This window comes from Lepidochelys kempii, chromosome 19 (assembly GCF_965140265.1).
Source record: "Lepidochelys kempii isolate rLepKem1 chromosome 19, rLepKem1.hap2, whole genome shotgun sequence".
NCBI lineage: Eukaryota > Metazoa > Chordata > Testudines > Cheloniidae > Lepidochelys > Lepidochelys kempii.
In genome coordinates, this window is record NC_133274.1 from 1551395 (window position 1) to 1578302 (window position 26908).

The 26908-nt window shown below is 49.2% G+C and overlaps 3 protein-coding genes across 6 annotated transcripts in view; 2 read left to right on the plus strand and 1 right to left on the minus strand.

Moving 5' to 3' along the window:
* DNALI1 (dynein axonemal light intermediate chain 1) overlaps window positions 1-2332 on the minus strand; it is a 7067-nt gene extending 4735 nt beyond the window's left edge. Inside the window, exons 1-2 of the mRNA XM_073317918.1 lie at window positions 1825-2332; window positions 366-505 (exon numbers count right to left, since the gene is read on the minus strand). Coding sequence (XP_073174019.1) covers window positions 366-505; window positions 1825-1905 — 221 coding nt within the window. The 5' untranslated portion in view covers window positions 1906-2332. The remainder of the gene's footprint in view (window positions 1-365; window positions 506-1824) is intronic.
* On the plus strand, window positions 2309-10050 carry SNIP1 (Smad nuclear interacting protein 1). Its single transcript, XM_073317917.1, is given in 7 exon segments — window positions 2309-2365; window positions 2367-2417; window positions 2419-2727; window positions 2729-2769; window positions 3152-3254; window positions 7108-7697; window positions 8402-10050. Coding segments are annotated over 7 exon segments (1407 nt in total). The 5' UTR covers window positions 2309-2323; the 3' UTR covers window positions 8673-10050.
* A 5390-nt stretch (window positions 10051-15440) lies between these two features.
* Window positions 15441-25867, plus strand: MEAF6 (MYST/Esa1 associated factor 6). 4 transcript variants are annotated; one of them, XM_073318034.1, is made up of 8 exons: window positions 15441-15602; window positions 16880-16995; window positions 17601-17688; window positions 18391-18436; window positions 19792-19984; window positions 23717-23746; window positions 24552-24585; window positions 25073-25414. In XM_073318034.1, exons 1-8 carry the CDS (start codon window positions 15507-15509, stop codon window positions 25079-25081), a joined length of 612 nt encoding a protein of 203 aa, XP_073174135.1. In that variant the 5' UTR covers window positions 15441-15506; the 3' UTR covers window positions 25082-25414. The 4 variants fall into 4 exon arrangements, 3 of the variants coding, with proteins under 3 accessions (XP_073174135.1, XP_073174134.1, XP_073174136.1); XR_012155662.1 differs by lacking the exon at window positions 23717-23746 and adding an exon at window positions 23851-23908 and having other exon boundaries at window positions 15442-15602; XM_073318035.1 differs by lacking the exon at window positions 23717-23746 and having other exon boundaries at window positions 15443-15602.
* The last annotated feature ends 1041 nt before the right edge of the window (window positions 25868-26908 follow it).

The window sequence follows — 26908 nt, forward strand, 5'->3', positions numbered from 1 at the left end:
TGTATAATTAATCAGGGCCATTTGCTACCTCAGTACGTCATTGAGGAAAGCATCTTTGTCAAATTCAGAAAGAGCCAATATTGTTACAAATTAGACAACATACTTACTTAACTACCACTCATCACCCAGCACAAATAACCAGCTATTAGATGGGCCACATTCATTGACAGGCACAAATATTTAATTTAGCTAGAAATCCATCCACCACTCTCTCCCCAACACCATTTTGTGACATTCACTGAATCCCAACTTCCAGACCCCCTCACTGCCTGCCTCTCCCTTGCCCTCCAGGTCAGAATTATACATTGCTGACTCTTCCTGCGATCCTAAAACCATGGTGAAAGGGAGAAAGAGCAGCTTCTTACCTTGGTGGCAGGATTGCGTTTAAGATTTCTTCTGCTTGTTTTGTTGGATCTACAGATGTAGGAGTTGTCTTGGGTTTTGGAGGAGGTGGCACAGGTCCTGTTGACACAGGCTGCTGAGGACTCACTTTCAAAGAACGCGCCTGCAAATGAGAAACATCCCGGGACTATACAGGCAGGGCACACATTCCAGCCATAGCGTGTGCGGAAGCAGACCCCAGAGAGACACTGGGGCAGAGAAGGAGGCCACTGATCCCACAAGGGAAGCCAACCTCCCCCTCATCCTCCACTACCCCCACTCCTTCCTGCCCATTCCCCATTCACACACCCCTCTCCCACATGTTCAGAGGATCTATGCAAGTCAGGAGAAAAGAGAAAGCCCTTCCCCACAAAGACTGTCAGCACACGTGGGGAAGGAAAAGTAGGGAGAAGCAGTCTCTTTATTGCTTTTTAAGGACTCTACTGACAAACAAACACAGGCTCCCTATGTCCCCATCTCATACACCCCCCACCCCGCAACAGGGTCACCCCCAGAGTCCCCATCTTAGGCTTCTCACATGCTCCATCCTTTACATACCTCTCTCCTCCCCCCCACGAGCCCCCTCCCCGCGTACCCTCAGCTCCGCCCGGCCCCCCCCAAAAGCCCCCTTCCTGCGTACCCCCAGCTCCGCCCGGCCCTCCCCCAAAAGCCCCCTCCCCCCCAGCTCCGCCCCAGCCCCCCCCACGAGCCCCCTCCCCGCCTACCCCCAGCTCCGCCCCAGCCCCCCCCACGAGCCCCCTCCCCGCGTACCCCCAACTCCGCCCGGCCCCCCCCACGAGCCCCCCCCGCCTACCCCCAGCTCCACCTTCCCCCCCACACGAGCCCCCTCCCCGCGTACCCCCAACTCCGCCCTGCCCCCCCCACGAGCCCCCCCCGCCTACCCCCAGCTCCGCCCCAGCCCCCCCCACGAGCCCCCTCCCCGCGTACCCCCAGCTCCGCCCGGCCCCCCCCACGAGCCCCCTCCCCGCCTACCCCCAGCCCCCCCCACGAGCCCCCTCCCCGCCTACCCCCAGCTCCACCTTCCCCCCCACACGAGCCCCCTCCCCGCCTACCCCCAGCTCCGCCCGGCCCCCCCCACGAGCCCCCTCCCCGCGTACCCCCAACTCCGCCCGGCCCCCCCCACGAGCCCCCTCCCCGCCTACCCCCAGCTCCGCCCGGCCCCCCCCACGAGCCCCCTCCCCGCCTACCCCCAGCTCCGCCCCAGCCCCCCCCACGAGCCCCCTCCCCGCCTACCCCCAGCTCCGCCCCAGCCCCCCCCACGAGCCCCCTCCCCGCCTACCCCCAGCTCCGCCCGGCCCCCCCCACGAGCCCCCTCCCCGCCTACCCCCAGCTCCACGAGCCCCCTTCCTCACAGCTCAGCCCCCCCCGCCCCACGGCTCCTCCCCCCCAATATCCCCCAGTCCGCCCCCCGCAGTCCCTCACCTTCGGGGAGCGCTTCTCCGGGTTGCGGCTCACCAGCACCGGGGTCTCGTAGCGGAGCAGCGAGTCCGCCGGGGGGATCATGGCGGCTCAGGGGCCCGCACTCTCCCCGTGAGCGGTGTACCGTCACCATGGCAACAACGGGCCGCGCCCCGCCCCGCGCCGCAGCGTCGTTTCGTCATCACGTCCCCCCTCCGCGCTCGCGAGCGGTAAAGCCACGAAGACAGCCGCAAAGAGCAGCAGCCGGCTGGACGCGCATGCGCCGTAGCAGGTGTGTCGGGGTGGGGAGGTAGATGACTGCACCTGCGCCGTGCGCATGCGTAGAGTGTAAAGCGTCTCGGGCGGCCCCTCAGACGTGAGCGAGACCAAGGGACGTCACTCGCTGCCTCCGTAGGCGGGGAACCGCTCCTCGGGCCCACGCGGCCCAGCCGCCCCCCGAGCGGGCCCCCCCGCAGAGAGCCCGGCTGGGGCTGTGCGGCCCCAGGGCTTCCGGGATCCCAATATGGCGGCGCGCTCGCTCCCCCGTGCCCTCGCGCAAGCCCCGCCCCCCCGCTCGCTCCCAGCCCCTGCGCCCCGCCCATCCCAGCCGGCGCGTGCCGCGCAGGGCGGAGCCGCCGGGCCCGCGCGGCCCCGCCCCCTGGCGGCAGTGCTTCCGGCTGGCCGCGCGCGCTGCGCCCCGGAAGCGGAAGCGGGCGCGGGCGGGGACGGAGTCGCTCTTCCCGTTGGCCTGTGACTGGCGGGGCCTCGCGCAGCCGCTGCGTCCCGGCCTGCCGGGGGCTTGCGGCCGCAGCCATGGAGGAGGCCGAGGCCGAGCGGCGGCGGCGGAAGCGGCGGCGGCAGGAGCAAGCGGAAGCGGCGGAGAAGCGGAGCCCCCGGCGGCCCCGCTCCGCCCGGGGCAGCCAGTCCCCCCCCCGCCGAGCAGGGCCCGGCCCGCCCGGGCCGCAGCAGGTACCGGCCGCCAGACCCCGCTCGTCCTCCCGGGCGGTCCCTGTGTCCCTGCCGGTCCGCCTTGTGCTCAGGGGACCCCGTGCCCCCGGGGAGAGCCCCCCCCGGCCCCCGGCGGAGATTTCCCATCCCCCACCCCGCTCAGATCTTTCCTCCTCATCCCCCTCTTCCTCCTGTCGGGCCCGTTCATCTCCCCCACCCCCAGTACGCACAGTGGGGAGACCCTCCGACCCTTCACCGTCACCCCATCCTCCCGCGGCGCAATACAGTGCAGGGGTAGCTATAGGCCAAGGTTAAATTACCACGTGCATTTCGCACAAACTTTCCCTTTCCTTTTTTTCTTGGGGACTGTGGACCCAACAAATTATCTTTTTAATATTTAAAGGTCACCAGCAAAAAGAAAGAACAAGTCCTCTACTAAAAGAAGCAAGTCTCCTCGAAGTAAAAGAAGTAGAAGCCCTCATCATATTGTAGTCAAAGTAAAGCAGGTAATTTACTGGATGTTAACTACGAAGGGCCCAGTGCTGAAAATTACTCCACATGATTAATCTCCTTCTTGAAGTCTGTGGGGATCTGTGAAACCACAGTTATCTGTCTCCATGGAGTAACATGTGGGAACTGGGTCTAAATTGGGCGATGTGACTAATGTGTCACTTGATTACCCCAGTATTTTCTTTTATCAGTTGTTGTAATTTGTATATTTAGGAACCTATATTTAACTCTTAAAAATAAACAAATTATAACTACCTCAGATTTTGCTGTAAATGGTTGAGTATCCACAGGAATTAGCTATTAATGATTCAGTAAGAACATCAGGACTGTGTCATGGTACACCTTACTGTGCAAGCTGTTCCATTTGCACAGAGTGCTGTTGATTTCAGTGTTGTCACACCCAGGTACAGGATTCTGATCAGGTGGAGTAGTACGCTTTCTTGGGGCCTTGGTGACAGCAGCAGGATTCATAGACTTTAAGGCCAAATGGGACCATTATGATCATCTCGTCTGATCTTTTGCATGTTATAGGTTACAGAACCTCACCCATCCACTCCTATACTAGACCCACAATCTCTGGCTGAGTTACTGAAAATGTGGAATGCTGTGCTTAACTTAAATAACTCCTTTCCCTCCTGGATATCTATCCCTTTGATGTATTTATAGAGAGCAATCATGTCTCCCCTCAGCCTTTGTTTTATCAGGCTAAACAAGCCAAGCTCCTTGTGTCTCCTTCCGTAAGGTAGGCTTTTTATTCCTCTGATTATTCTAGTAGCACTTCTCTGCACCTGTTCCAATTTGAATTCATCTTTGTTAAACATGGGAGACCAGAACTGCACACAGTATTCCAGATGAGGTTTCACCAGTGCCTTGTATAATGGGAATAACACTTCCCTGTCTCTGCAGGAAATACCTCACCTGATGCTCCTAGTCATCCTGTGATCAACCAATGCACCTAGGTCTTTCTCCTCTGTCGCATACAACTGATATGTCCCCAGCTTATAGCAAAAATTCTTGGTAGTCCCTAATTGCACTTTGCATTGTTAAATTTCAACCCATTTCTATTATTCCAGTTTTCAAGGTCATCAAGAGCCTCTTGTATGATATTTCAGTCCTCCTCGGAATTGGCAGTACTGCCCAACTTTGTGTCATTTGCAAATTTTATTAGCACGCTCCCACTTTTTGTGCCAAGGTTATTAATAAAAATTTTAAATAAGATAGGTCCCAACACTGATCCCTGAGGAACTCCTTTCAGTTCTAATATTAATCCCTATCTTCTCCAATGTAACTAATAATTTGCCATGTGGAACTATATCAAATGCATACTGAAATCCAGGTAGATAAAAGCTACTGGATTTCCTTTGTCTAAAAAATCGTTATCTTCTCAAAGAAAAAGATCAGGTTGGTCTAGCACAGTCTGTCTTTTGTAAAACCATGTTGTATTTTATCCCAGTTACTGTTTAGCTCTATTCCCTTAACTACTTTCTCTTTCAAAATTTGTTCCAAGACCTTTCATACAAGTGAGGTCAAAATAATAGGTTTGTAGTTTCCCGGATCACTTTTCCCTTTCTTAAAAATGATACTATATTAGCAATTTTCCAGTCATAGCCAGTGCCCCTTGTTTAGAGATTTATTACAAATCCTTGCTATTGGCCTTGCAGTTTCATGTGCCAGTTTCTTTAATATTATTGGATGCGGACGATACCAAGCTGGGATGGGTTGCAAGTGCTCTGAAGGATAGGATTAAAATTCAAAATGATCTGGACAAACTGGAGAAATGGTCTGAAGTAAATTAGGATGAAATTCTATAAGGACAAATGCAAAGTATTCCATTTAGGAAGGAACAATCAGTTGCACACGTACAAAATGGGAAATGACTGCCTAGGAAGGAGTACTCTGGAAAGGGATCTGGGGGTCATAGTGGACACAAGCTAAATATGAGTCGTCAATGTAACGCTGTTGCAAAAAAAGTGAACATCATTCTGCGATGTATTAGCAGGAGTGTTGTAAGCAAAACACAAGAAGTAATTCTTCCACTCTACTCTGCTGTGATTAGGCCTCAACTGGAGTATTCCGTCCAGTTCTGGGTGCCACATTTCAGGAAGGACGTGGACAAATTGGAGTCCAGAGAAGAGCAACAAAAATGATTAAAGGTCTAGAAAACATGACCTATGAGGGAAGATTGAAAAAAAGGGATTTGTTTAGTCTGGGAAAGAGAAGACTGAGGGGGGACAAGATAACATTTCCAAGTATGTAAAAGGATGTTACAAGGAGGATGAAGAAAAATTTGTTTTTCTTAACCTCTGGGGATAGGATAAGAAGCAATGGGATTAAATTGCAGCAAGGGAGGTTTAGGTTGGATGTTAGGAAAACTTCCTAACTGTCAGGGTGGTTAAGAACTGGAATAAATTGCCTAAGGAGGTTGTGGAATCTTCATCATTGGAGATTAAGAGCAGGTTAGTCTTGCCTTGAGTGCAGGGGACTGGACTAGATGACCTCTCGTTCTGTGATTCTATGTAGCCAGCAGCTTTTTGCCGACGGAAGAGAGCTCTCCTGTCAACATAATGAAACCACCCCTAATGAGCGATGGTGGCTTTGTCAGCAGGAGAAGCTCTACAACTACCACTTACGCTGGCAAAATTTACGTTGCTCAAGGGGGTGTTTTGGGGTTTTTTCGCACCCCTGAGCAACATAAGTTTTGCTGACATAAGTTGTAGTGTAGATGGGGCCTAAATCGTTAACATAAAAATTACTGAGTTGTTATAGTTGAGGATTATTTTTCCAACTTTAATATTGTACAGTGCTCCTCCAGAGTGTTACTCATACATGTGGTCTATTCTAGTCATTCCATTATACAACCCTCTTTGCAAGAGATTCCTCTCATGGTTTATCTCACTTACCAACATCCCATATCTTGGTTCTCACAGAATCACATGTGGGGAAACTGAGAACCAAGATATGGGATGTTGGTAAGTGAGATAAACCATGAGAGGAATCTCTTGCAAAGAGGGTTGCATAATGGAATGACTAGAAAACTGGCTGTTGAGTTCAGGCAAGGAATAAGCAGGCAAAGCAGAAGAATTCTGAGGGAAGAAAGATTTAGGGTTTATGCAAGTGTCAATAGTACTGAAACATGCAGAAAACTGAATAGACAAAATATTAGGAAAATTTATTCTTAACATTGCTCTGTGAAATGTCAGTAGAAGAGCAGTGGTTTGGAAACTTGGTTTAGGTGGTTTTTTCCCCATGTGTGGAAGTGACCAAACTGTTAGACCATAGAAAATATCAAATATTTTAATTTAATTTTTTTTTTTAGATTGTAAACCTTACAGGACAAGGATTATCTTTTCTGTTTGTACAGGACCCAGCATAATCCTCAGTGAGGCTTTTGGGGTACTACCATAATATAAATGTTTATAATAATATACAATTTAAGCTAAGAAGCCAAATACTAGTAAACTGTATGTAACTCAAGAACCTCTACTTTTTAGAATAAAGTAACTGAAAAACTATTCTGCTTATATTTATCTTACAAAACATGAGTTCATGGTTACATATTCCCTGAACAGTCAGTCATCTCATCAACCCCCTAATTCAATGCAGGGATTGTAGGTCTGTATTCTCTTCTGGAGCTAATGTTATCTGCTCTAACTCAGAGACCTAAACATGGGTCTTAGCAGGTGAATGAGGAAGTAATTTTCATCCACTTTTTAAAAACCTGTATACTTGATGATTGAGTTTTGTTCTATAGTTCCGTATTAAATTGAAATTTTAAAGACCAAACAAAATTCCCTGTGTTTTTTCATCCTTAATTCTAAATAGATCACTGTAAGGTTTTCTTTGTTACAGGAGCGAGATGACCATTCCCGGAGAGGACATGAGGAACGACAGCACAGAGGTCAGTCAGAGCAAGAACACAGACGAGATAGAAATGGTGACAGAGACAGACACAGAGAGCATTCAAAGAGAAGGAAAAATCCCAATGAAAGGCCAGGAGGTCGAGGGTATGAAAGAGAGAGGGATACCCAAAATCTCCGTGAGCAGCAAGATGAGAGGGAATTTTATAATGAGAGAAGACGTGAGCATCGCCAGAAGAATGAAGCAAGCAGTGGTGATGAGACTCTGGACCTTGGGAAACCTGATGGTGAAAATAAAGACAAAGATCCAACCAATAAAGAGAAACCAAGTTTTGAACTGTCTGGTGCACTCCTAGAGGATTCAAACACCTTCCGAGGTGTTGTGATTAAATATAGCGAGCCCCCGGAAGCTCGGATTCCAAAGAAACGATGGCGTCTCTACCCTTTTAAGAATGATGAGGTTCTCCCAGTCATGTACATTCACAGACAGAGTGCTTACCTGCTGGGCAGGCACCGAAGAATCGCAGATATTCCTATTGACCACCCCTCTTGCTCCAAACAGCATGCTGTGTTTCAGTATCGGTAAGTGTTACTCACTGTGTCCGCCTAAAAAACCGGATTGTAGTGGAGGCTAGAAGTGAATGGCATGTAGGGTACTCAAAATCCTCTGCAAACTAGTAAATTTATTTTCTATTTCAGAATTAGCCAGATTTTACATACAACAGCTGCGTATCCTTTTAGCGGTAATCAAAATTACCTTTGATTCCTCACATCTAACCATAGGCAGCCTTTAAGTAAGGCAAAGAGTACAGCAGTAATCAAAATAGAATTAGACATACATTGGAACCGGAGTAACACTTGTAGTCTTGCTTAATAGGTGAAAAGGAGCATTTCCAGATTGGCCCAACACAATATGGGGTGCTGGCTTTCCTTTGAAGCAGCAGGGATTGCCCACCGCTGGAGGCAGAGTTGCTGTTTGTTGATGGAATTAATTATTCTAGTTTAACAATTTGTATATTACTAATCTTGATCTTTTTAATGTTTAAAACATGGCACAGGCTTTCGTTTAACTTCAGCTCATTCTATATGGAGAGAATTTTTTTTAGGCAGGCTGAGTGCCTCATATCTTTTCAGAGACTTAACTTTCTGTATTTAATGAGATTTTTGGAAATTGAGGTATTAGCGATCTTGAAGTTATTCTGAAAGATCCATCTCCATTTTTATTAACAGCATAAAGTTGCTGGTTATACTATCATTATGGTTTAAAGGTTTTCTGTTTTCGCCAGGCTTGTGGAGTACACCCGTGCCGATGGTACAGTTGGGCGCAGAGTCAAGCCTTACATAATTGACCTTGGCTCTGGCAATGGTACTTTCCTAAATAACCAACGGATTGAACCTCAGCGTTACTATGAATTGAAAGAAAAGGATGTGCTGAAGTTTGGGTTCAGCAGCAGGGAATATGTCCTTCTCCACGAATCTTCAGATACATCTGAGGTGGACAGGAAACCTGAGGAGGAGGAGGAGGAAGAAGAGGAGGAGGAAGAGTCAGACAGTTAACAGATCAGAAAGAGACTTCAAAGATCTTCTTCCAGTAGAACTTGAATCTGGATGTGAACATTGGAGCATCACAGCACTGATGCCTCTTATTGCCTTAAAGTCTTTCCTCTGTTGCTGATCAGCTGTCACTGTAGTTAATTTTGGGAAACTCCTGACTTACTCATCTCCTTTGTAGTTTTGAAATTCATCAGGAAATACAGCTTTTGCTTTAAGAGGATTTTCCCTAATAAAAAGAAAATAAAATAGAAGGCACCTGAAAGTGAGAGTTCCAGGGATGGAGCTCTTCATCACATGTAAAAATAAATATGTAAGGTTGTACTTAAAGAATATGGAACAAAATAGGCATTTTTAAAAAGAACATGGTTTTGCAAACTCTTTTGTCGACAATCCTTTGAAATTGCTCCTTTATTCTTAACTAGAATCTTAGGTACAGTGAACATGATCTGATGTTTTGTAGTGTCCAATTATTTGATGTGATTTGCTGAATTGTACGCACAGCAAACCACTCACTAAGCAGAGGAATTGATCAGGTTTGTGTCACTGAAAAGGAAATGTTGCAAATCTTCTCTTAGTATTCATATGATTTGGGTAGCCAGTTTGCATTGAAATGATTTTTCAGGGAAGGACATTTCACCAGAATACCTTGTAATTTATAAGCAGTGTAGCTTGAAAAGAAAGAAAATGCTTCATGGGACCTGAAGCTATGATAGCGTGGCTTGCTGTCGAAGGCTGTATGCACTCAGTATGTTGCAAATGTTTGCTGACGTTGCCTCTGGATGCTGATTTTGTCCATATTTGAAGCCACTTTACTTTGACACCACTCTGACCCATGAATCATTTCACATAATTTCTGCATTTAATTATGTTACCATCAAAAAGAAAAATATCCAATGTTTTAACCATAATTTGCACTATTTTTTTTTAAATTTTACGTTATGGAAAATATCGTACTGTCATGTCTGAAATAGTTTTTCACCTGCATGTAACAGAAAACAGTCAATATTTTATAATTGTGAAGTTTGTTTCAGAGAAACGTTTTGAAAACATGGAACTATTTAGATTTGCATATATTCAGACATCTGCTTCCTGAGTTTTACCTTGTGATATAAGAAATGTAACTTATTTCACTTTGATTACTAATTTTCCCTCGTATTTGTGATGTATGGGCACATACTGTCTTCATGTGTTATGTATATACTTCTTGTGTGTATATACATAAGTTGTATATTATACACACAACTAAATTTTATTGTGTAAATATGGGGTGTACAAGCGGGTTTTCAAACAGTAGGTATAAGAAGAATGTGCTTTGGATAGCAGACTGTCCTTTATATGTACTCTGGGGTTTTTAAATAAAGAATTTGTAAATTTAGCCCTAGCTGCCTTTAGTTGTAACGTTTTTCTAGTGTCCAGCTTGGTTTTGCTTTATATTTTCTGAAATAGATACTATATATATTTTTAATAAAAACGCACAAATACAAAAAGAGAGGGTGGGGGAAATTCTAATATTGAGGGTAGGCATTGTTTAGAATGCTGTAATACATTCAAGGAAAGGCTAGATGGGTGAAACATAGATAATTCTAGAATTGTATTATGTTTGGTAATTCATTACTTTTATTTTTTGTTAATACTATAGTACTACTTTATTTCATCATAAAAAGCAGGAGTACCAGTCGTAGGATGAAATCTCTCATCTTTACAAATGGCATTAATGTGGTTTCATGGCTCAGTGGCAGATCTGTGTGCGTACACTTGAAGATTATTTTGTGTGTCTGCTTTAAAGTCGGAGTGATCACATGTAATTCAAACCAGTGCTGATTATACTTCTCGCAGAGCTGAGCAGTCTCTCACTTCTACCGGCAGCACTCAAGCCATCCTAGTTTTTGGTGTCTGTGTGCTGTTGCGTGTTTCTTTTGTAATCTGCTTGTACACCCATCAGGTACTGAGGTCAACAAAGACTCCAGCTAGGTGATTTTATGTTCTACTCTGGCAGATCCTATCTGTACACTCTTAAAAATGCAGTGAGTTTGTTCTGAAAGTGAGAGGGGGTGCATATGGCTCAAACCAGAGCTGTGTGCACATCTGCTATTGCTGGGCAATGCCTGAAATGCTTGCGTGGCTGCATGGCATCTAACCAAGTTTAGTGTCTGCGATTTCCTGTTGTGTTGTGTCTTCTGGAATGTGGACATATATTCATTAAGGGGTGCCTAGATCACCAAACAGATTATATGACTTGACAGATTCAACCAATACTATGAAAGTGGGCTAGTTTTCCCTAAATCTTTACTTTTTTCAGAAAGCGTCACCAGCACATTTTGGATTATTTTTAAAATTAAAATGTTGGCTGCAACTAGCTCAACAGGTTTAACCTAGTTAGACAAAACAACATATAAAGCCTAATAAAGTGTGGTACTGATTTCTTTTTAATAAATATGACACTGGCCCATTAGAATGGATCTTCCTTCCACAAAGAGAAGAGACAGAGCTCAAATACTCATAGCTGTGATGTAAAGGTGAGATGAAAAATATGAGTAGAACACTTTTTCAGATTTGTTCACTATTTATACACTTCTTGATGCTGATTTGTGACCCTTTCAGCTCCATCTAAGGAGTGGCATTGATTTGCTTCAGGCTGAAGCCATGTCCAGTCATGGGTCTGGATGTATGAAATGTCTACTGAAATTCCTAAATAGTGTACAATGTGGTGATTTGTGAATTACCCTTTTCAGACTTGATTCCACTGTGTACAATAGCACAAAACTATTATCTTGATTTTGCTGTACTGCATCAGTTTGGGGTTTTTTTTTATGCTAGACCAAACCGGTTTCTTATGGTGGAATCCAACAATGGTAGTACACCAACACACTCTATGGTGGTGTGAAAACCAAAGCAACCCTCTTTCTAAATGCAACATCCAAATTTACGTGCAAGTGATTTCTTGCCCTTTTTTTATTAGTGTAAAATCTGATGACTCCTTGTATCAGGCCATGAAAACACTAAGAAATACATGTGTGTAAAGTTAGGACTATTAATATTATGCAACTGATGTGCTTAAGTGTTTGTAGGATTGGGCCCATAAATTGTCCTGCTTGGACAATGAGAATTTTACTCAGTATTTCTTTCCATCGCTCTGTTCTGCTGTTCCTGGGAAATAGCTTGCCCCAATTGGGCATGGACCAGCTCAGTAACTACCAATGCAATGTGATGTTTTACTGTTGGTGATTGAAGTATTGATTCAAATATGATCAAATTTTCCTTAAATTGTTCAAAAGCTTGCATCTTTTAAAAATATCTTACGGCAGTTCAAGCTAGCTGCCATTTGCTAAGCATCACAGAGGTTTACATTTTGGAACTGAGTTTTACCTATGGAAAAGTGTTTTACTACAGTATGTGGAAATATACCAGTTGTATCTTTTGAATGGTTGTGTCTACACTTTGTTATAAATGGCACAGTATTTAGCATACAGTATGTTCAAAAGTATGTTACATTTGTATCAAGTCAAATGTATAAAATCCATTTTAAATTAAAATTCTAGAATTTCATCCGACCTGCTTTAAATGGCATGGTGAATGTGTTTTTTAACAAAGGTGCTGGGTGCAAGGCTATTACTGTACTTATTAATACTGCAGTAGCGCAGGGGAAGGGAATGTATATCAATATTTCTTATAATATAGCCTTTTGTTCATATACCCTTTAATCTAGCCATCGGTAATTTGGCTGATTTCTTAGTGTGTCCTGGGAGAGGTGAGTCTTCAGAAGGATATGGAGCAGGAAGAGAGGAGTTGCTTCCCACCTCAACTGGGGGGAGGGGTTGAGGAGCTGGGATCAGCTGGGCAGCTGTAGAGGTTATAAAGAGAACAAATGAGAAACTAATGCTGTTGGTTACTGGCCCCTTTGGATATCTGACTACGGCCAAGAGAGAAACTTTAATAACCCTAATCCATGCTACATGACTAGAGCTATGAAATACGTCAGTGCCATAGGCCTGTCTACACTGACAGTTGTACTGATGTGACTATGTTGGGGGGGAGGTGGGTTTTTTTGTATTTTAAATTATACGGATATACTGGTACAAACGGTGGATGCAGTTACACCAGTATAGCTTATTCCCTTTCCTATACAGGAATAGCTATGTGGGGATGGGACACGTTTATAGCCCCATAACTGCATCCACACAAGAGCGGTGTAATGCTTTAATTATACCAGTAGAGCTAGAGCAGTACAACTTTCCCGTGCAGACAGGGCCTTGCTGGCCCTCCTGTGTGTCACGTGCTTATTAGTTGGTGTCAGTAAACTTGAATCTTCAGCAAAAATGGAGCAAATGAAGCCCCTTGTTGGAGGCAGCTTTAGTATTTCTAAATCTTCTGGAGCGTAAGTGGTATTTGCATAGAAATCAGAGCGGGAGGGCCACATTGCTGTGTGCAGCAGGAGCAGAGCCCTTGACAAGCTACAGTATGTTCAAGGGGACAATGAAGGACATTACAAACTTCCAAACTCCTTCAAACATCTCAATAAAATTCTGATCTATCCAACAATGTCCCTTGGGATGTACATTTTCTTTACAAGAAACTAACTGCCAGGTAGAAAAAAAATGATCATTTTGCTAGAGAAGCAAAACAAAATCCTGTGAGGTTTGCATAGTTAGTAACCAGGGCTAATTAAAGACAAGCTTATTCGGAGAACAACTGATACGATTACAGTGAGGTCACCGTAAGAGATTAACCTAACTCCAGAGAACAGCAAGGGGTGACTAGGCTAATGAAAACTGTTTCCTTTAGAAAAGTATTAAGCAGTGAAAACACAGAAGTGGATCTCCTTCAAAATGCATACGAAGGGCTTGTTGAGGGGTGGATGGGGTGGTGGGTGGAACTTGAGTAGGGGGTGGCAGGTTTTAGCGCTTGTCTGGGTCTAGGTTGGATGAGGGTGCCAGGGGCTGGGGGGGGGGGGGGGGAGTTTCTGGATGGGGGTGCCAGGGATGGGCTCTGGTGCAGGCTGGATGAGAGCACCAGAGGCTGGGGAGGGCTTTGCTTACAGGGTGGATGGGACGGGGGGGGGGGGGCACTGGATGGAGGTAAGTGTGGGTAGGGCTCAGGTGGATGGTGCTGGGGGCTCTGAATGCAGGGTGAATAGGGAGGCCATAGGGGACTCAGTGCAGGGTGGCTGGAGGAAAGCTCTGGGAGGGGGTGCTCTCAGTACAGGATGGATGGGGGTCCTGGGGTGGGGGTCTCTATGCCGGGGGGTCTCAGTGCCGGAGGGCCCCGGGGGGGTGTCTCAGTGTGGGGGGCTCCTGGGGGGGGCTCGGCGTGCAGTGGATGGGGGTCGCTGAGGGGTTTGGGGGGGCTTGGTGCAGGGTGGCTGGGGATATTGGGCGGGTGGCTTGGTGCAGGAGGTTCCAGGGGGCTCGCTGCAGGGTGGATGGGGATATGGGGTGTGCGTGTCTTGGTACATGGGGGTGCCTGGGAGATTTGGGGGGGTCCTAAAGGGGTCCCAGGGCAGCAGGGTGCTGGGGGGGCTTGGTGCGGGGTGGATGGGAGTCCCAGGGGGTTCGGGGGGGTCCTGGGGCAGGTCCCGGGGGGGTCTCGGTGCAGGAGGTCCTGGGAGGCTTGGTGCGGGGTGGATGGGGGTCCCCGAGGGGTTGGGGGGGCCCGGGAGGGGGTCTCGGTGCAAGAGGTCCCGGGGGGGGGCTCGGCGCAGGGGGGTCTCGGTGTAGGAGGTCCTGGGGGGAGGCTCGGCACAGGGGGGTCCCGGGGGGGGGTCTCGGTGCAGGAGGTTCGGGGGGGGCTCGGCGCGGGGTGGATGGGGGTCCCGGGAGGGGGGCTCGGCGCGGGGGGCTCGGTGCGGGGTGGATGGGGGTCCCGGGGGGCTCGGCGTGGGGGGGTCCGGGGGGGCTCGGTGCGGGGTGGATGGGGGTCCCGGGGGGGGGTCCCGGGGGGCTCGGCGCGGGGGGCTCGGTGCGGGGTGGATGGGGGTCCCGGGGGGGTCCGGGGGGCTCGGCGCGGGGGGCTTGGTGCGGGGTGAATGGGGGTCCCGGGGGGGTTCGGCGCGGGGGGGGTCCGGGGGGGCTCGGTGCGGGGTGGATGGGGGTCCCGGGGGGGGTCCCGGGGGGGCTCGGCGCGGGGGGCTCGGTGCGGGGGGGTCCGGGGGGGCTCGGCGCGGGGGGCTCGGTGCGGGGTGGATGGGGGTCCCGGGGGGGTCCGGGGGGGCTCGGCGCGGGGGGGGGGTTCGGGGGGGCTCGGTGCGGGGTGGATGGGGGTCCCGGGGGGGTCCGGGGGGGCTCGGCGCGGGGGGGGGGGTCCGGGGGGGCTCGGTGCGGGGTGGATGGGGGTCCCGGGGGGGGGTCCTGGCGCGGGGGGCTCGGTGCGGGGTGGATGGGGGTCCCGGGGGGCTCGGCGCGGGGGGGTCCGGGGGGGCTCGGCGCGGGGTGGATGGGGGTCCCGGGGGGCTCGGCGCGGGGGGGTCCGGGGGGGCTCGGCGCGGGGTGGATGGGGGTCCCGGGGGGCTCGGCGCGGGGGGGTCCGGGGGGGCTCGGCGCGGGGTGGATGGGGGTCCCGGGGGGGTCCGGGGGGGCTCGGTGCGGGGTGGATGGGGGGTCCGGGGGGGGGTCCCGGCGCGGGGGGCTCGGTGCGGGGTGGATGGGGGTCCCGGGGGGGCTCGGCGCGGGGGGGGTCCCGGCGCGGGGGGCCCCTCCCGGGGCAGCGGGAAGTTGGGGCTCCGCGGCTCGGGGCCCGGCCGGGTCTCAGCGCTGCCCCCGGCGGCCCAGGCCGGCAGCGCAGCCCGGCTGCGGCCCCCTCCCCCCGGCGCGGCTCCCGCCCCGCCGCAGGCCGCAGCCCATCATGGCGGCGCTGCACACCAAGGCCGGGGGCCCCCCCCAGATCCCCGACACCCGCCGGGAGCTGGCCGAGCTGGTGAAGCGCAAGCAGGAGCTGGCGGTGAGGGGCAGGGGGCGCGGCCGCCCCGCTCCCGCCGCGTCCCGGCCGCCCGCGCTACGAGAGGCCGCGGGCTGGGGAGGCGGCTAGGCCGCGCCCCCCCCGCGGCCTCCCGCCCGCGCCCCCCCCCGGCCTCCCGCCCGCGCCCCGGGTCGAGCTGGGCCCGCAGCCCCGCCGTGGGGCCAGGGGGGCGTCTGGGGAATGGGGCTGGAGAGCCCAGGGGAGGGGCCGGGGGACCGGCTCTGGGGGGCAGTGAGGATTGGGGTGGGGAATGGGGGGCAGCGGTTCTGGGGGGGCAGTGGGGATTGGGGTGGGAAATGGGGTGCACCGGCTCTGGGGGGGCAGTGAGGATTGGGGTGCACCGGCTCTGGGGGGGAAGTGGAGTTGGGGGTGCAGCGGTTCGGGGGGGGTGGGGATTGGGGGTGCACCGGCTCTGGGGGGCAGTGGGGATTGGGGTGGGAAATGGGGTGCAGCGGCTCTGGGGGGGAAGTGGGGATTGGGGTGGGGAATGGGGTGCACCGGCTCTGGGGGGCAGTGAGGATTGGGGTGCACTGGCTCTGGGGGGGGAGTGGAGTTGGGGGTGCAGCGGTTCTGGGGGGGTGGGGATTGGGGGTGCACCGGCTCTGGGGGGCAGTGGGGATTGGGGTGGGGAATGGGGTGGGAAATGGGGTGCAGCGGCTCTGGGGGGGAAGTGGGGATTGGGGTGGGAAATGGGGTGCAGCGGCTCTGGGGGGGAAGTGGAGTTGGGGGTGCAGCGGCTCTGGGGGGGAAGTGGAGTTGGGGGTGCAGCAGTTCTGGGGGGGTGGGGATTGGGGGTGCACCGGCTCTGGGGGGCAGTGGGGATTGGGGTGGGGAATGGGGTGCAGCGGTTCTGGGGGGGGAAGTGGGTTGGGGGTGCAGCGGCTCTGGGGGGCAGTGAGGATGGGGGAATCTGGGGGGGATTAGAAAACGGGGGGGATATAGAGGGCACATTGGAGAGTAGCGGTATCTGGGGGGTATCCCGCTTCCATGACAACAGGCACGAATCCCCGGGCATCTCCTGCATCCTTCCCCCTCCCCCTTTTCCATCTGTGCCCATCCCTCCCTGCCTGCTCCCCTGCAGCAGGCATGAACCATGAGATCTGGGGGAGCTGACCCACGTCCAGAGCGCTCACAGCCTCTGCAGACTCCTGGGAGTCCCTTGGCAGTGGCCAGCTCTGGTACCCCTGGGATCATTGACCGGCTCTGGGGATATGCTGGCATTAGCCTCGTCTTCTTTTGTTCTGTGCTTCTTATACCAGGAGACCCTAGCGAATTTGGAGAGGCAGATCTATGCTTTTGAGGGCAGCTACTTAGAGGACACCCAGATGTACGGCAACATCATCCGTGGCTGGGACCGCTACCTGACAAACCAGAAGTGAGTGGAGAGAGGTGACTTTTCTGGGTGCCCTGGTTCAGGGGATAGTAGTTTCACTCTGGCATGTAACATTTGGGCTTTTTGCTTCGTAATATGTTTCCATCCCAGTCCTGAGGTTCTGGTTTCTAAACAGCTTTGATAAGTGGAACTTTTAAAAAAATAAGAGATTGGGATTGTCCCTGAGGTTAGCTAATACACAGGGCATTGTTTCTCTTAAGATGGCTTGTGTGTGGACCAGTTGAAACTACATCAGCCAGTAAAACTTCTCTGTGCACTTGTATCTTGTCTCCCTCTTCCCAGCACTAAAGGGGGCCTTATGGGTACCGGGGACTCGTGGAGCTCCCCAAGTCTCCATATGTTTTCAGGGGACACAGCATGTAACAGGCACGATTTCTCTTCAGATAACTGTAAGGACATAGGTGTAGGGCATTCTCAGGGATTAGTAACTGGTCCATTAGGGACTTTTGTGCAGTGTCCTTGGGCTGCAGTGTCTTTCTGCCTTGTCCTAACCTGCAGGTTATGCCTTGCGTGGGTAGATAAGGGAACAGAACACCGTCTGACATGGTGACTGAGTATTTGCAATGAGGCCGTGCTGTGTATTTCAGAAACTCGAACAGCAAAAACGACCGAAGGAACCGGAAATTTAAAGAAGCTGAACGACTCTTCAGCAAATCTTCGGTCACCTCCGCAGCAGTGAGTACGGCGCTTGTGGCCTGGCAGCATGCAACGCCAACTCAAGTCCTGAGCTTCCTGGGCAGAACTGCCTGGCCTTTGCCCATGAACATCGGGGAGGACAAATCTGAGCTGAACAGATCCTATATTGTACACTCTCCCCTCCATCATTTCTCACTCTTCTCCTTTCTTCCAGGTTGTGCTGAATTGTTCTTCATGGAGTTTCCTTCAGTTGTTCACTTTGTACCTAACAAGGGGAAAATAGCCTGTTTATTCTACTTTCTTTGGCCTCATTGAGAGGAAACCCTGGGGTGGCTGATCTCTCACTGTTCTTAGGACTACTCCCCTTGGCATAGTTTGTGCCCTTTCAGTGGCTCTGTTGATCTGTCTTCTCCTCTCACAAGCATCTCCCATCTGCCCATAAAATTCACATCTGCCGCAATGCCCAAATGTCTCTGAGAGGAGGGAGTGGGGGACAGACAAATCAAGAAACTTCTGTGTCTCACGATCCTATTTCTGCCCTCATTGGCATTCTCCCTTCTCTTCCTTTTTGGCTTTAATGCCCTCTCCTGTCGTGACATGCTGAGTTTAGACTGCAGGGTCTTTGGAGCAGAGACCAAAGAACCACCTCTTGTGCTGTGAGGGGCCTTGCATGCTTTTGAGATCTTGAAAAAAATAATAAATGGGAATCTGTCTTTATTAATGTGCCTTCTGATTTTCTAGGCAGTCAGTGCATTGGCCGGAGTTCAGGACCAGCTCATTGAAAAGCGTAAGCTGCTACTTCTTTCCTCTCACCACCTGACTAACTTGGAATGAAGCAAGTTGCTTCCTGAGGAATTAGGTCACGTGTCTGTTCTCTTCACACCATAGGCACCGGCTTCTAATTCTCCTTGGGGGTGCTCAACCCCTGCGCAGCCCCAGGCCCCGTCCCAACTCCACCCCTGCCCCTTCTCCGCCCCCTCCCCTGAGCACGCCCCATCGCTGGTCCTCCTCCTGCCTCCCAGCACCTCCTGCATGCCACGGAGCTGTTCCTCTGCGTGCAGGAGGCGCTGGGAGGGAGAGGGAGGAGTTGATCAGCGGGGGCCATCTGTTGCAGGAGTTGTGATGGGGGGAGTTTGGCTGCTGGTGGGTGCTAAGCACCAGCTAATTTTTTCCTGTGGGTGCTCCATCCCTGGAGCACCCATGGGGTCAGCGCCTATGCTTCTCCCCTTACCAGGTGCACGACCAAGGGTAATTATGGTCCTGTTAGAGGGTTCCCCTTCCAGCACTGTTTTAATTGGTCCTTGTGATTCCCTGTCGGTTAGGTATGCTGCTTTTCACACCCCAGCAATTGTGTTGCTCTAAATAAGGTCACAGTTGTACTCATTACAAGTGTATATGTTAAAATGTAGACCTCTCTTTTAGCAATGGCATTATCTTTTGTGTCTGCTTGAACTGCTGACTGCAAGTGAAGTGTGTTTAAGTGGGTTTGGTATTTTTGGGAGGTGAGGCTCTGGGGGTTGGAGCTCTGGCTCTTTTTCTTTCCTGACATTAAATGGTAAGTAATTGTCAGTGGATCTGAGTGCCTGCTGCCCAGAACCCCTGGCATCTGTCACAAGTTTCACACAAGTTTACATCTTCCCTCCTGAGTTAGCAGAATCGCTCACTGTTCGGCTTTGATGTAGAGGTTGAGTGCACCAACTTTTAAGCCACGATAAAAGGGATTGTTGGGGCTGGCTCTCTGCCTTTGGGGCTGAGAGTTTTTGCTCTTTCTTGGGTGCTTAAGGGCATTGTGTGGCATATACTATAGAAATTGGTATGCAGTAAATCCATTTTTACCCGGGTTATTCCTGAATCAGGTGTTGATTGAATTGGCTTTGATTCTAGCATGCATCTGTTTCTAAGGGGGTAACTTGCCACACTGAGGAAATGCTGCTTAGTCCCGCTTAGTGACCTTTTTCTGTGCTATCTACTGGAGACGTTAAGCTGCCCTCCATGTGGCTTCCATATGCGGTTTGCTGCTGCACTCGGGATTTGGCTCCAGCGCTTCCTTATTCTGGGTGCGAAGGGATTCACCAGGGTCTGTGGTGGGGCTGAACGGATGGGAAGTAACAGCTGTGCTCTTGTGGGTTTGTTGTGTTCTAGAGGAGCCAGGTAGTGGCACAGAGAGTGATGCTTCTCCAGACTTTCACAATCAGGAGAATGAGCCCAGCCAGGAGGATACTGAAGAGCTGGATGGGACTGTGCAGGGAGTGAAACCGCAGAAAGCCGCATCTTCCACCTCCTCGGGGAGTCACCACAGCAGCCACAAAAAACGGAAGAACAAAAATCGACACAGGTTAGTGGGGCCAGCTGCCCTCACCACGTCCTCTGAACAGCTGGTTGTTGCCCAAATGGCATTATGGCCTGAAAGTAGCCAAATGTATTCAAGCAATGAGCAGTTCAGACCACTGGTTAGTTGGGGTCATTAAGTGCAAATGACGATCTGATTTCTCGCTTCATGTTAACCTGCAAATCACTGAATCAAATTTATTACATTCACTGGGTGACATCAGACAACCTATCTGGCCCCGCTCCCATAATCTCCGGGAGGGATAAGAGTGGGAGACATTTAGAAATAGTTGGGCTAGTGGACTGAGCAGGGTACTGGAAGGCAAGAGCTTCTGATTTCTAATCCCGGCTCTGATAAGATACCTGTATGGCCTTGGGACAGGACCCCTCCCTTTTCTGTGCCATTTCAATTTCTCAATCTGTAAAGCAGAATAATACTGGCCTGCCTCCCAGGGGGAGAGGTTACAATCCAGTCCCCTTGGTGCCTGCATCTTGTTCTCTGGAATTGAGTGAGGTAGGGACGTTGACAGATCTGTCTGGGGAAGTGGATCAGGAAATAAACAAAAACGCTTTGGGAATCCAGTGATTATAAAAGTCCTGGAAATCCTGGATATTTTCACCCAAACTTTGCTCCCAAGCCATTTTTGTTGTCATTTGGCTCCAGACTGAGCCTCTGTTCCATGTGGTGTTCTGGAGCTGCCTTGCTTTTCATGTTCATTTGAACGCAGTTGTAAGGAAGCTGACCTCACAGCCATGTAAGAAGTAGTAAAGATCTCACAACCTTCACTTGGTTGCCCTTGGGTGGCCAATTCCGAAATAGGTGGCTTTAGAGATGGCCTATTAGAGATAATGTCACACCACATGGATAATGCCATTTTCTCTACAAAATGATGTCCTCCGCACAATGTGACCTCGTATGTATTGTGCATTCAAAGTCACTCTGTGTGGAGGATGCCATTTTGTCGAGAAAAATGGTGTCCTCCAGGCTGTGTGACCTCGCATGCACCATACATGTGAGGACACACTGCAGAGCAAAATGGTGTCCTCTGCACACTCGGGATCACTGCTGCCCCGTCTGCTGGAGGCGCACCCCCATTTGGGGTCACAACTCACAATTGGGAACTGCTGGGTTATGGGCAGGTGTTTTGCCTGATACATTCAACTCCCTTTTTGAAGTTGACTGGATTTTGCGGTGTCAGTGTCTCTTTAATTCTTAGATCCAGGATTTCCTTCCTGCTATAATATTACAATTTAAAAACGTTTGCTCAGTTATATCTCCTTTTAGTTCCTCATGAGCTAGGAATCATGAAGTAGTCTAGAAAGACCTTTTTGGTTTTTCCTGTAGGTAGCTAGAAACAATTTCAGAAGTAACAATAGTTTAAGAACATAAGAACGGCCATACTAGATCAGACCAATGATCTAGCCCAGTGTGCTGTCTTCTGACAGTGAACTGGTGCCCGATGCTTCAGAAGGAATGAACAGAACAGGGCAATTACCAAGTGATCCATCCCCTGTTGTCCAGTCCCAACTTCTGGCAGTCAGATTTAGGGACACCCAGAGCGTGGAGTTGCATTCCTGATCATCTTGGCTAATAGCAATGGATGGACCTATCCTCCATGAACTTATCTATACTTTTGGCTTCACAGCATTCTCTGGCAATGAGTTCCACAGGTTGATTGTACACTGTGTGAAGAAGTACTTCCTTGTGTTTGTTTCAAACCTGCTGCTTATTAATTGCATTGGGTGACCACTGGTTCTTGTGTTATGTGAAGGGGTAGATAACATTATAGGTTTCTTGCAATATGAGAGGAAAGGGACATCCTGTAAAACTAATAGACAGCACATTTAAAACTGACAGAAGGAACTAGTTTTGAAACAAAGCATACTTAACCTGTGGAACTCCCATCGGTGAGAGATCTTTGAGACCAAGGCTTAGTAGGATTCAAATAGCAGTAAGCCTTTATGTGGGCAATAAGAAAGTTCACAGTTACATTAGATCTAATAAAAACTTTATAAACCTTCATGCTTCAGAGCATAAGCCAACCACTAGCGCCAGGAGTTAGAAAGAAACTCCCACTCTGGGCCAGTTATTCTGTTACAGGGTTTCTTGTACCTTCCTCTGAAGCAGCTGATTCTGACTACTGTTGGAAGCAGGACATTGAACAAGATGGAAGCCGGGTCTGATCTGGTATGGCAGTTCCTATGATCCTAGAATGTAAAGCAGAGAGAGAAATCTAAATAATACAAAGTCACTTACAATTAATTGACTGTTATTCTAAAATGCCTTAGTGTGGCCAGTTACTGAATCTGACAAGTCTAACTGTATTTGATACAGCTCTGTGACATTAAAACTGACTGTTCTTACTAACTACTTCCTAAAATCCTTCCAGCAAAGGAAAAATTCCAGGCACCATCCAGGAACATGAAGCTAGTCGCAAGAAATTAATGATGTAACTCTAGGTGCTTTGAAATGAAATATACTGGGAAATGCTCTTTGGAAACAGACACCTCCTTGTTTGCCCATTTCTCTTGAATGTCCTGAGATGAAAGTATTATATAAGAAATCTTGAAAGTCTGTCACTGGGGCTGCCCTCTGACTGCAAATCCTGATTCACGGCTCTCCCAGTCGTTTGCATAAGCTGAGTGCTGACTGAAGCTTTGGTGGCCGCTGGAATGGGCTGTCTTCAGGCATGGCTGACACTGCTTGCAAAGTAGTCCAAGCTTTCCTACTTCATACCTCACCAGCTCTGCTAGCAGTACTGGTGCTGTTCCGGCGTGGCGGGAATATCCAGCTCTCACGTCCGGCATCTGAACACGGTGAACCAGGTGAACGGCGTTGGCCGTTGCTCATGGGGGCCCTTAGTTCCACTCTGCTGTGCAAGTGCCAGGGATACCGTCCCCTACCAAAGCATCCCGAATTCAGCGACTTGCATCAGCCGAGGAAGAGCTCACCTTCCGCAGGAATGCTGCTTCCTCTTAGACGTTCCGTTGCAACAAGGCTACTGAGTTAGGACTTAATACCATTGAAGCGTCATGTTAACTCCCCTCTTTCTAACCAATACAATTGTTGGATTCCAGGAGGAGCTCTCTGGAAACAGAGCGCCATGGTGGATGTGCGAGCGTGTGTGTATGGATGCTAGAGTCTGCTGATGGGAGTGTAACTGTTTGGTAACTAGATTCAAACAATTCACAGTGTTTTCTTTTTAGGTTTATAAGTGAAAAGTGTGTGTGTGCATACATACAACCATATTTGAATGCGAAATTGCTAAATATTTCTATGACAGCCTCCATCTAGCTGCCTGAACCAACTTCTCTGCTTCTGCCCTAATAATCTAGAGAGAGCCTCTGCTTTCTGAGTGCCCACTTGGTTGTCTTTGCGTGCATCGAAAGTTCAGTCTCTGTCTGGAAGCTAATGTGCTATTCCAAATAGCTGATGGCTTCCTTTCTCTGCGTATAAAAATACCTTACATAAACCACTCTTCCTCTGTTTAACACCTCATTTCCCAGCAATCCACTTGGGGAGGGGGGCTCTGCACTGCCGAGTCCGGAGTGCTTTTTTGTGCCAAATTCTGGTAAATAAATAAATAACATATTCTATATAAAATAAGAACTTTATGGCATTTGGACATTGGCTTTATTTTTTTCTATAATCTCGCTAGGGTGGCTAATCAACCTATTTATTGAATTCATTAGTATATTAATGGCTATTGCTTTCTTCCTTTCAAATGCTGCCCCTCAGCCCGCCTGGCATGTTTGATTATGACTTTGAGTAAGTTTGACTTGAATTAGTACTTGTGCTGTCTTGTTAGTGTGTAGACACCGATGTGCCTTTCTGAGACCTTTCTAACCCATAGTTTATCTGTTTAATTGTAGGTATGTATATTAGGTTAGGCTGGGAAGTTTTTTTAAAAAACAGAAAAACATGATGGAGGTAACATTTTATTTAATAACTTCAGCAAAATTAAATCAACTTTACTCTTCTGCCTCTTTATTTTGTTTTTAAAACTACAGATAAACTTTATCTTAATAAATAGTTAAAAACTGATTTCTGGCTTTGCTTCCTAAAGAGATTAGTGGCATCAATTTGGATATTTTCCTCTGGAGAAATGTAATAAAGCCAATCCCCTTGATTTTATAATACCTGTTGTCTCAAAATCCTCTTTCTCTGTATAGTCCAAGTAAGTAACTATTACCACTATGTCTGAATAATTACCTGTGGCATAGTTACATCTATCTCTTAACAAATTAACATAGAGCATGCATTTTAATCCCATTTTTGCACGCTGCATAACTTCCCTGTGATTTTATTATGAACCTTTGATAACTGTTTCTCTGATTGAGTGGGTGGAATATGCATTTCGGCAAGGTGTAAAGAGTCCGCTCTCATTGATGTTGTTGGTCCTTGCCCAGTAATGTTGGGACAATGATTTGGCTCGTCCAGTTCGGAGAACGTGGATTGAATTAACCAAATAGCCTTTGTTGTAGCCTGTGCCATATGCTGTAGCTGGTTCTTGGAACTCCCATTGAAGTGTAATGTATTGAAATGGACATTTCTCTTCTCTTTCCCATCACAGGATTGATCTCAAGTTAAACAAAAAGCCACGAGCTGTAAGTATCAGTCCTCCTGTGTCATTATTTTTATTGTTAGTCTGTAGTCTGAGGTTGCAGGCTAATCCCCAGCACTCTAGAGTCTGCATCTGCCATGGTTTATGCTCTCTCATTTTCATGGTGGGGGAATAGTTAGCGTGAAATGAGCAATTTCCTTGTGGATTTATCATAGCTGGATTTATGTTGCTTGTTACCAGATGTTGGTGACAGTTGAGAGCCCCATATATTTTACTCAAGAAAAATTGTTTCACACCCTTTCCAGCTGTGATTATTAATCTAGTAAATTGAAAACTATTGGTGATTGGTCGACATATCTCTTAGTTGAAGATTTTGAAGATGAGGGTGTTCAGCTACAGTAAAATTCTCTTCTCTCTGCCTGCGTGCAAAGAATGATGTGTGTGCTTCATGCCGTTGCGTGTGAAAGCTGATGAAAGCTGTGAAAGCTACTCTGGGGGTATTAATGTCCTGCCCTTTCCCCTCTCTGCAGGACTACTAGACTCATCGGTGCCGAAGCTTCCCGGATCTAGGCCCCCACGTTGAGTCCACACTAAGAAAAACATCAGTTGACTGAATGAGCACAATGGGCAGCTCTCCCACCGAGTGTCTGCACATAGGAGTAGTTCACTCAAAAGTACTAAAGTGTGTGTGTGTTTGGGGGGGGTCGGGGGGGGGGGGGATAGTCTTGTTTGGCTACATTGGACCATGTACTTTGTGTCATTTTAAAATCACCTGAAATGCAGGAGGACTAAGCTGTGGTGTCACCCATCTCTGGTTCCTGAGTGCGACATTCTTCCCCCACAGCTGGCAACACACACCCTGCAATCGGCTGGTTTTGCTGCTGCCATCACCATTGTCTGTAATAACCATTGAGAGATGTTGTTGTTCCATTTTATACCGGAATGGGGGCGTGGCTCTGTGTGTCCCATGCAGGTTGTAAATCTGTTAGGTTATTTTTTTAATACTGATATTTAGTTTGTTTTTTTTAAACCAAACTATACAGTTGACAAATTGGCTTTTGATTTTTCCTTCTTAAATCTGATTAGGCTGTTCATTTTTCAGAATGATCCACTTGAATTCTTACCTTAGTAGAGAAGAAAGTGGCTCACCCCTTTCCTTCATCTTTGATCTTAACACTTCCCCTCCGTTTTTTTCGGGGCACTGAGCTACAAGGAGTGGTTGGACCTCGAAGCCATCTTGCTCCTAAAGGTTGGGTGGATTCTCTTTTTAATACAAACATCTGTCATTTGTATATAAAACAATAAAAGTCACGTTTGTCTCTCTTCTCATGTCTTGCTTTGCAGTTGGAGATGTTTCTGTGTTTTGTTTGTTCTAAGCCACTCAAGAATTTCCGTCATTCTTCTCCATTTATTCTGTGAGGTTTTCCTGAATTCCTCTACTTTCAGGTACAGCGTGTGTTTATGCAGCTCCATGAGCCTCTTAGGAATTGTCTCCTTTACTCCTCCTCCTTGTATACACACACAGTGGTGACTGTCAAGGGAGCCAGGAACTAGCCTCCTTTTGTGCTAATTATTCACAGCTCACAACTAGAGAGATCTTGGGCAGACATGACCACTTGCTGATGTTGCCGGAATACCTCCTGGTAATGGGTGAGCAGCCCTGACTGTTCTCTGAACCAGCACGCCCATGCACAGGGATGGGTGTCCTAACCAGGGTCAGGAATGTGGTGCTGCCCTTTCCGGGGGGCAGAGCTTTGAGTGCCGCTCACCAGTGTTACCTGGGGCTGAGTGGGGTTTTAGCACCTTTGTTCTCATGCTACAGTCTCTGGAAGGGAGTTGTGCCCACTTGCTTAAACCTCTCCAAATCGCCATGAGGTCTGTGTGCTGCGCCCCTCAATTGCTCTGTATTAGACTCCATGTTACTGAGCCTTGCCTTCTTGGGGACTCCATTTGCTTCCTAGCTTTTGCTTGGGTGACTGCAGCTCTGCCCTTGCCAGTGGAGTAGCAGAGGCTTGACTTCAATACCATGCAAGGACTGTTAGGTGCCGTTCTACACTAAGACACTCATTTAAGGCCAGGTTGCCTGCGGGGAAAGTCCAAAGCGACAGCAGCAGCGGCTGAGTCCCTTCTTATTGTACGTTCCAGTCTTGGGTTCACCCACAGAGTCACACTTGCTGTAATAGCTGGGCAATTCCTGTAGGCAGCCTCTCTGGGCAGGGGCGGCTGCTGTTTTGGCTAGCGTGGAGTGCTGGCTAGTGCTGAGAGACACTGATTTAAGAGGAAGAGGCACACCTGTTCTGCTTTATTCTTCTCTAATCTGTTCTTCCTTGCATTATAACTTGGCAGTGTCAGAAGATTAAAACTAG

Bases quoted from the DNA above. Each gene is read 5' to 3' on its own strand.
- MEAF6 (XM_073318033.1), top strand. From the start codon at position 15,507: ATGGCGGCGCTGCACACCAAGGCCGGGGGCCCCCCCCAGATCCCCGAC. The intron at 17,689-18,390 runs GTGAGTACGGCG...CTGATTTTCTAG, and splicing joins CTTCGGTCACCTCCGCAGCA to GCAGTCAGTGCATTGGCCGG. The intron at 19,985-25,325 runs GTTAGTGGGGCC...CCTGAAATGCAG, and splicing joins AAGAACAAAAATCGACACAG to GAGGACTAAGCTGTGGTGTC.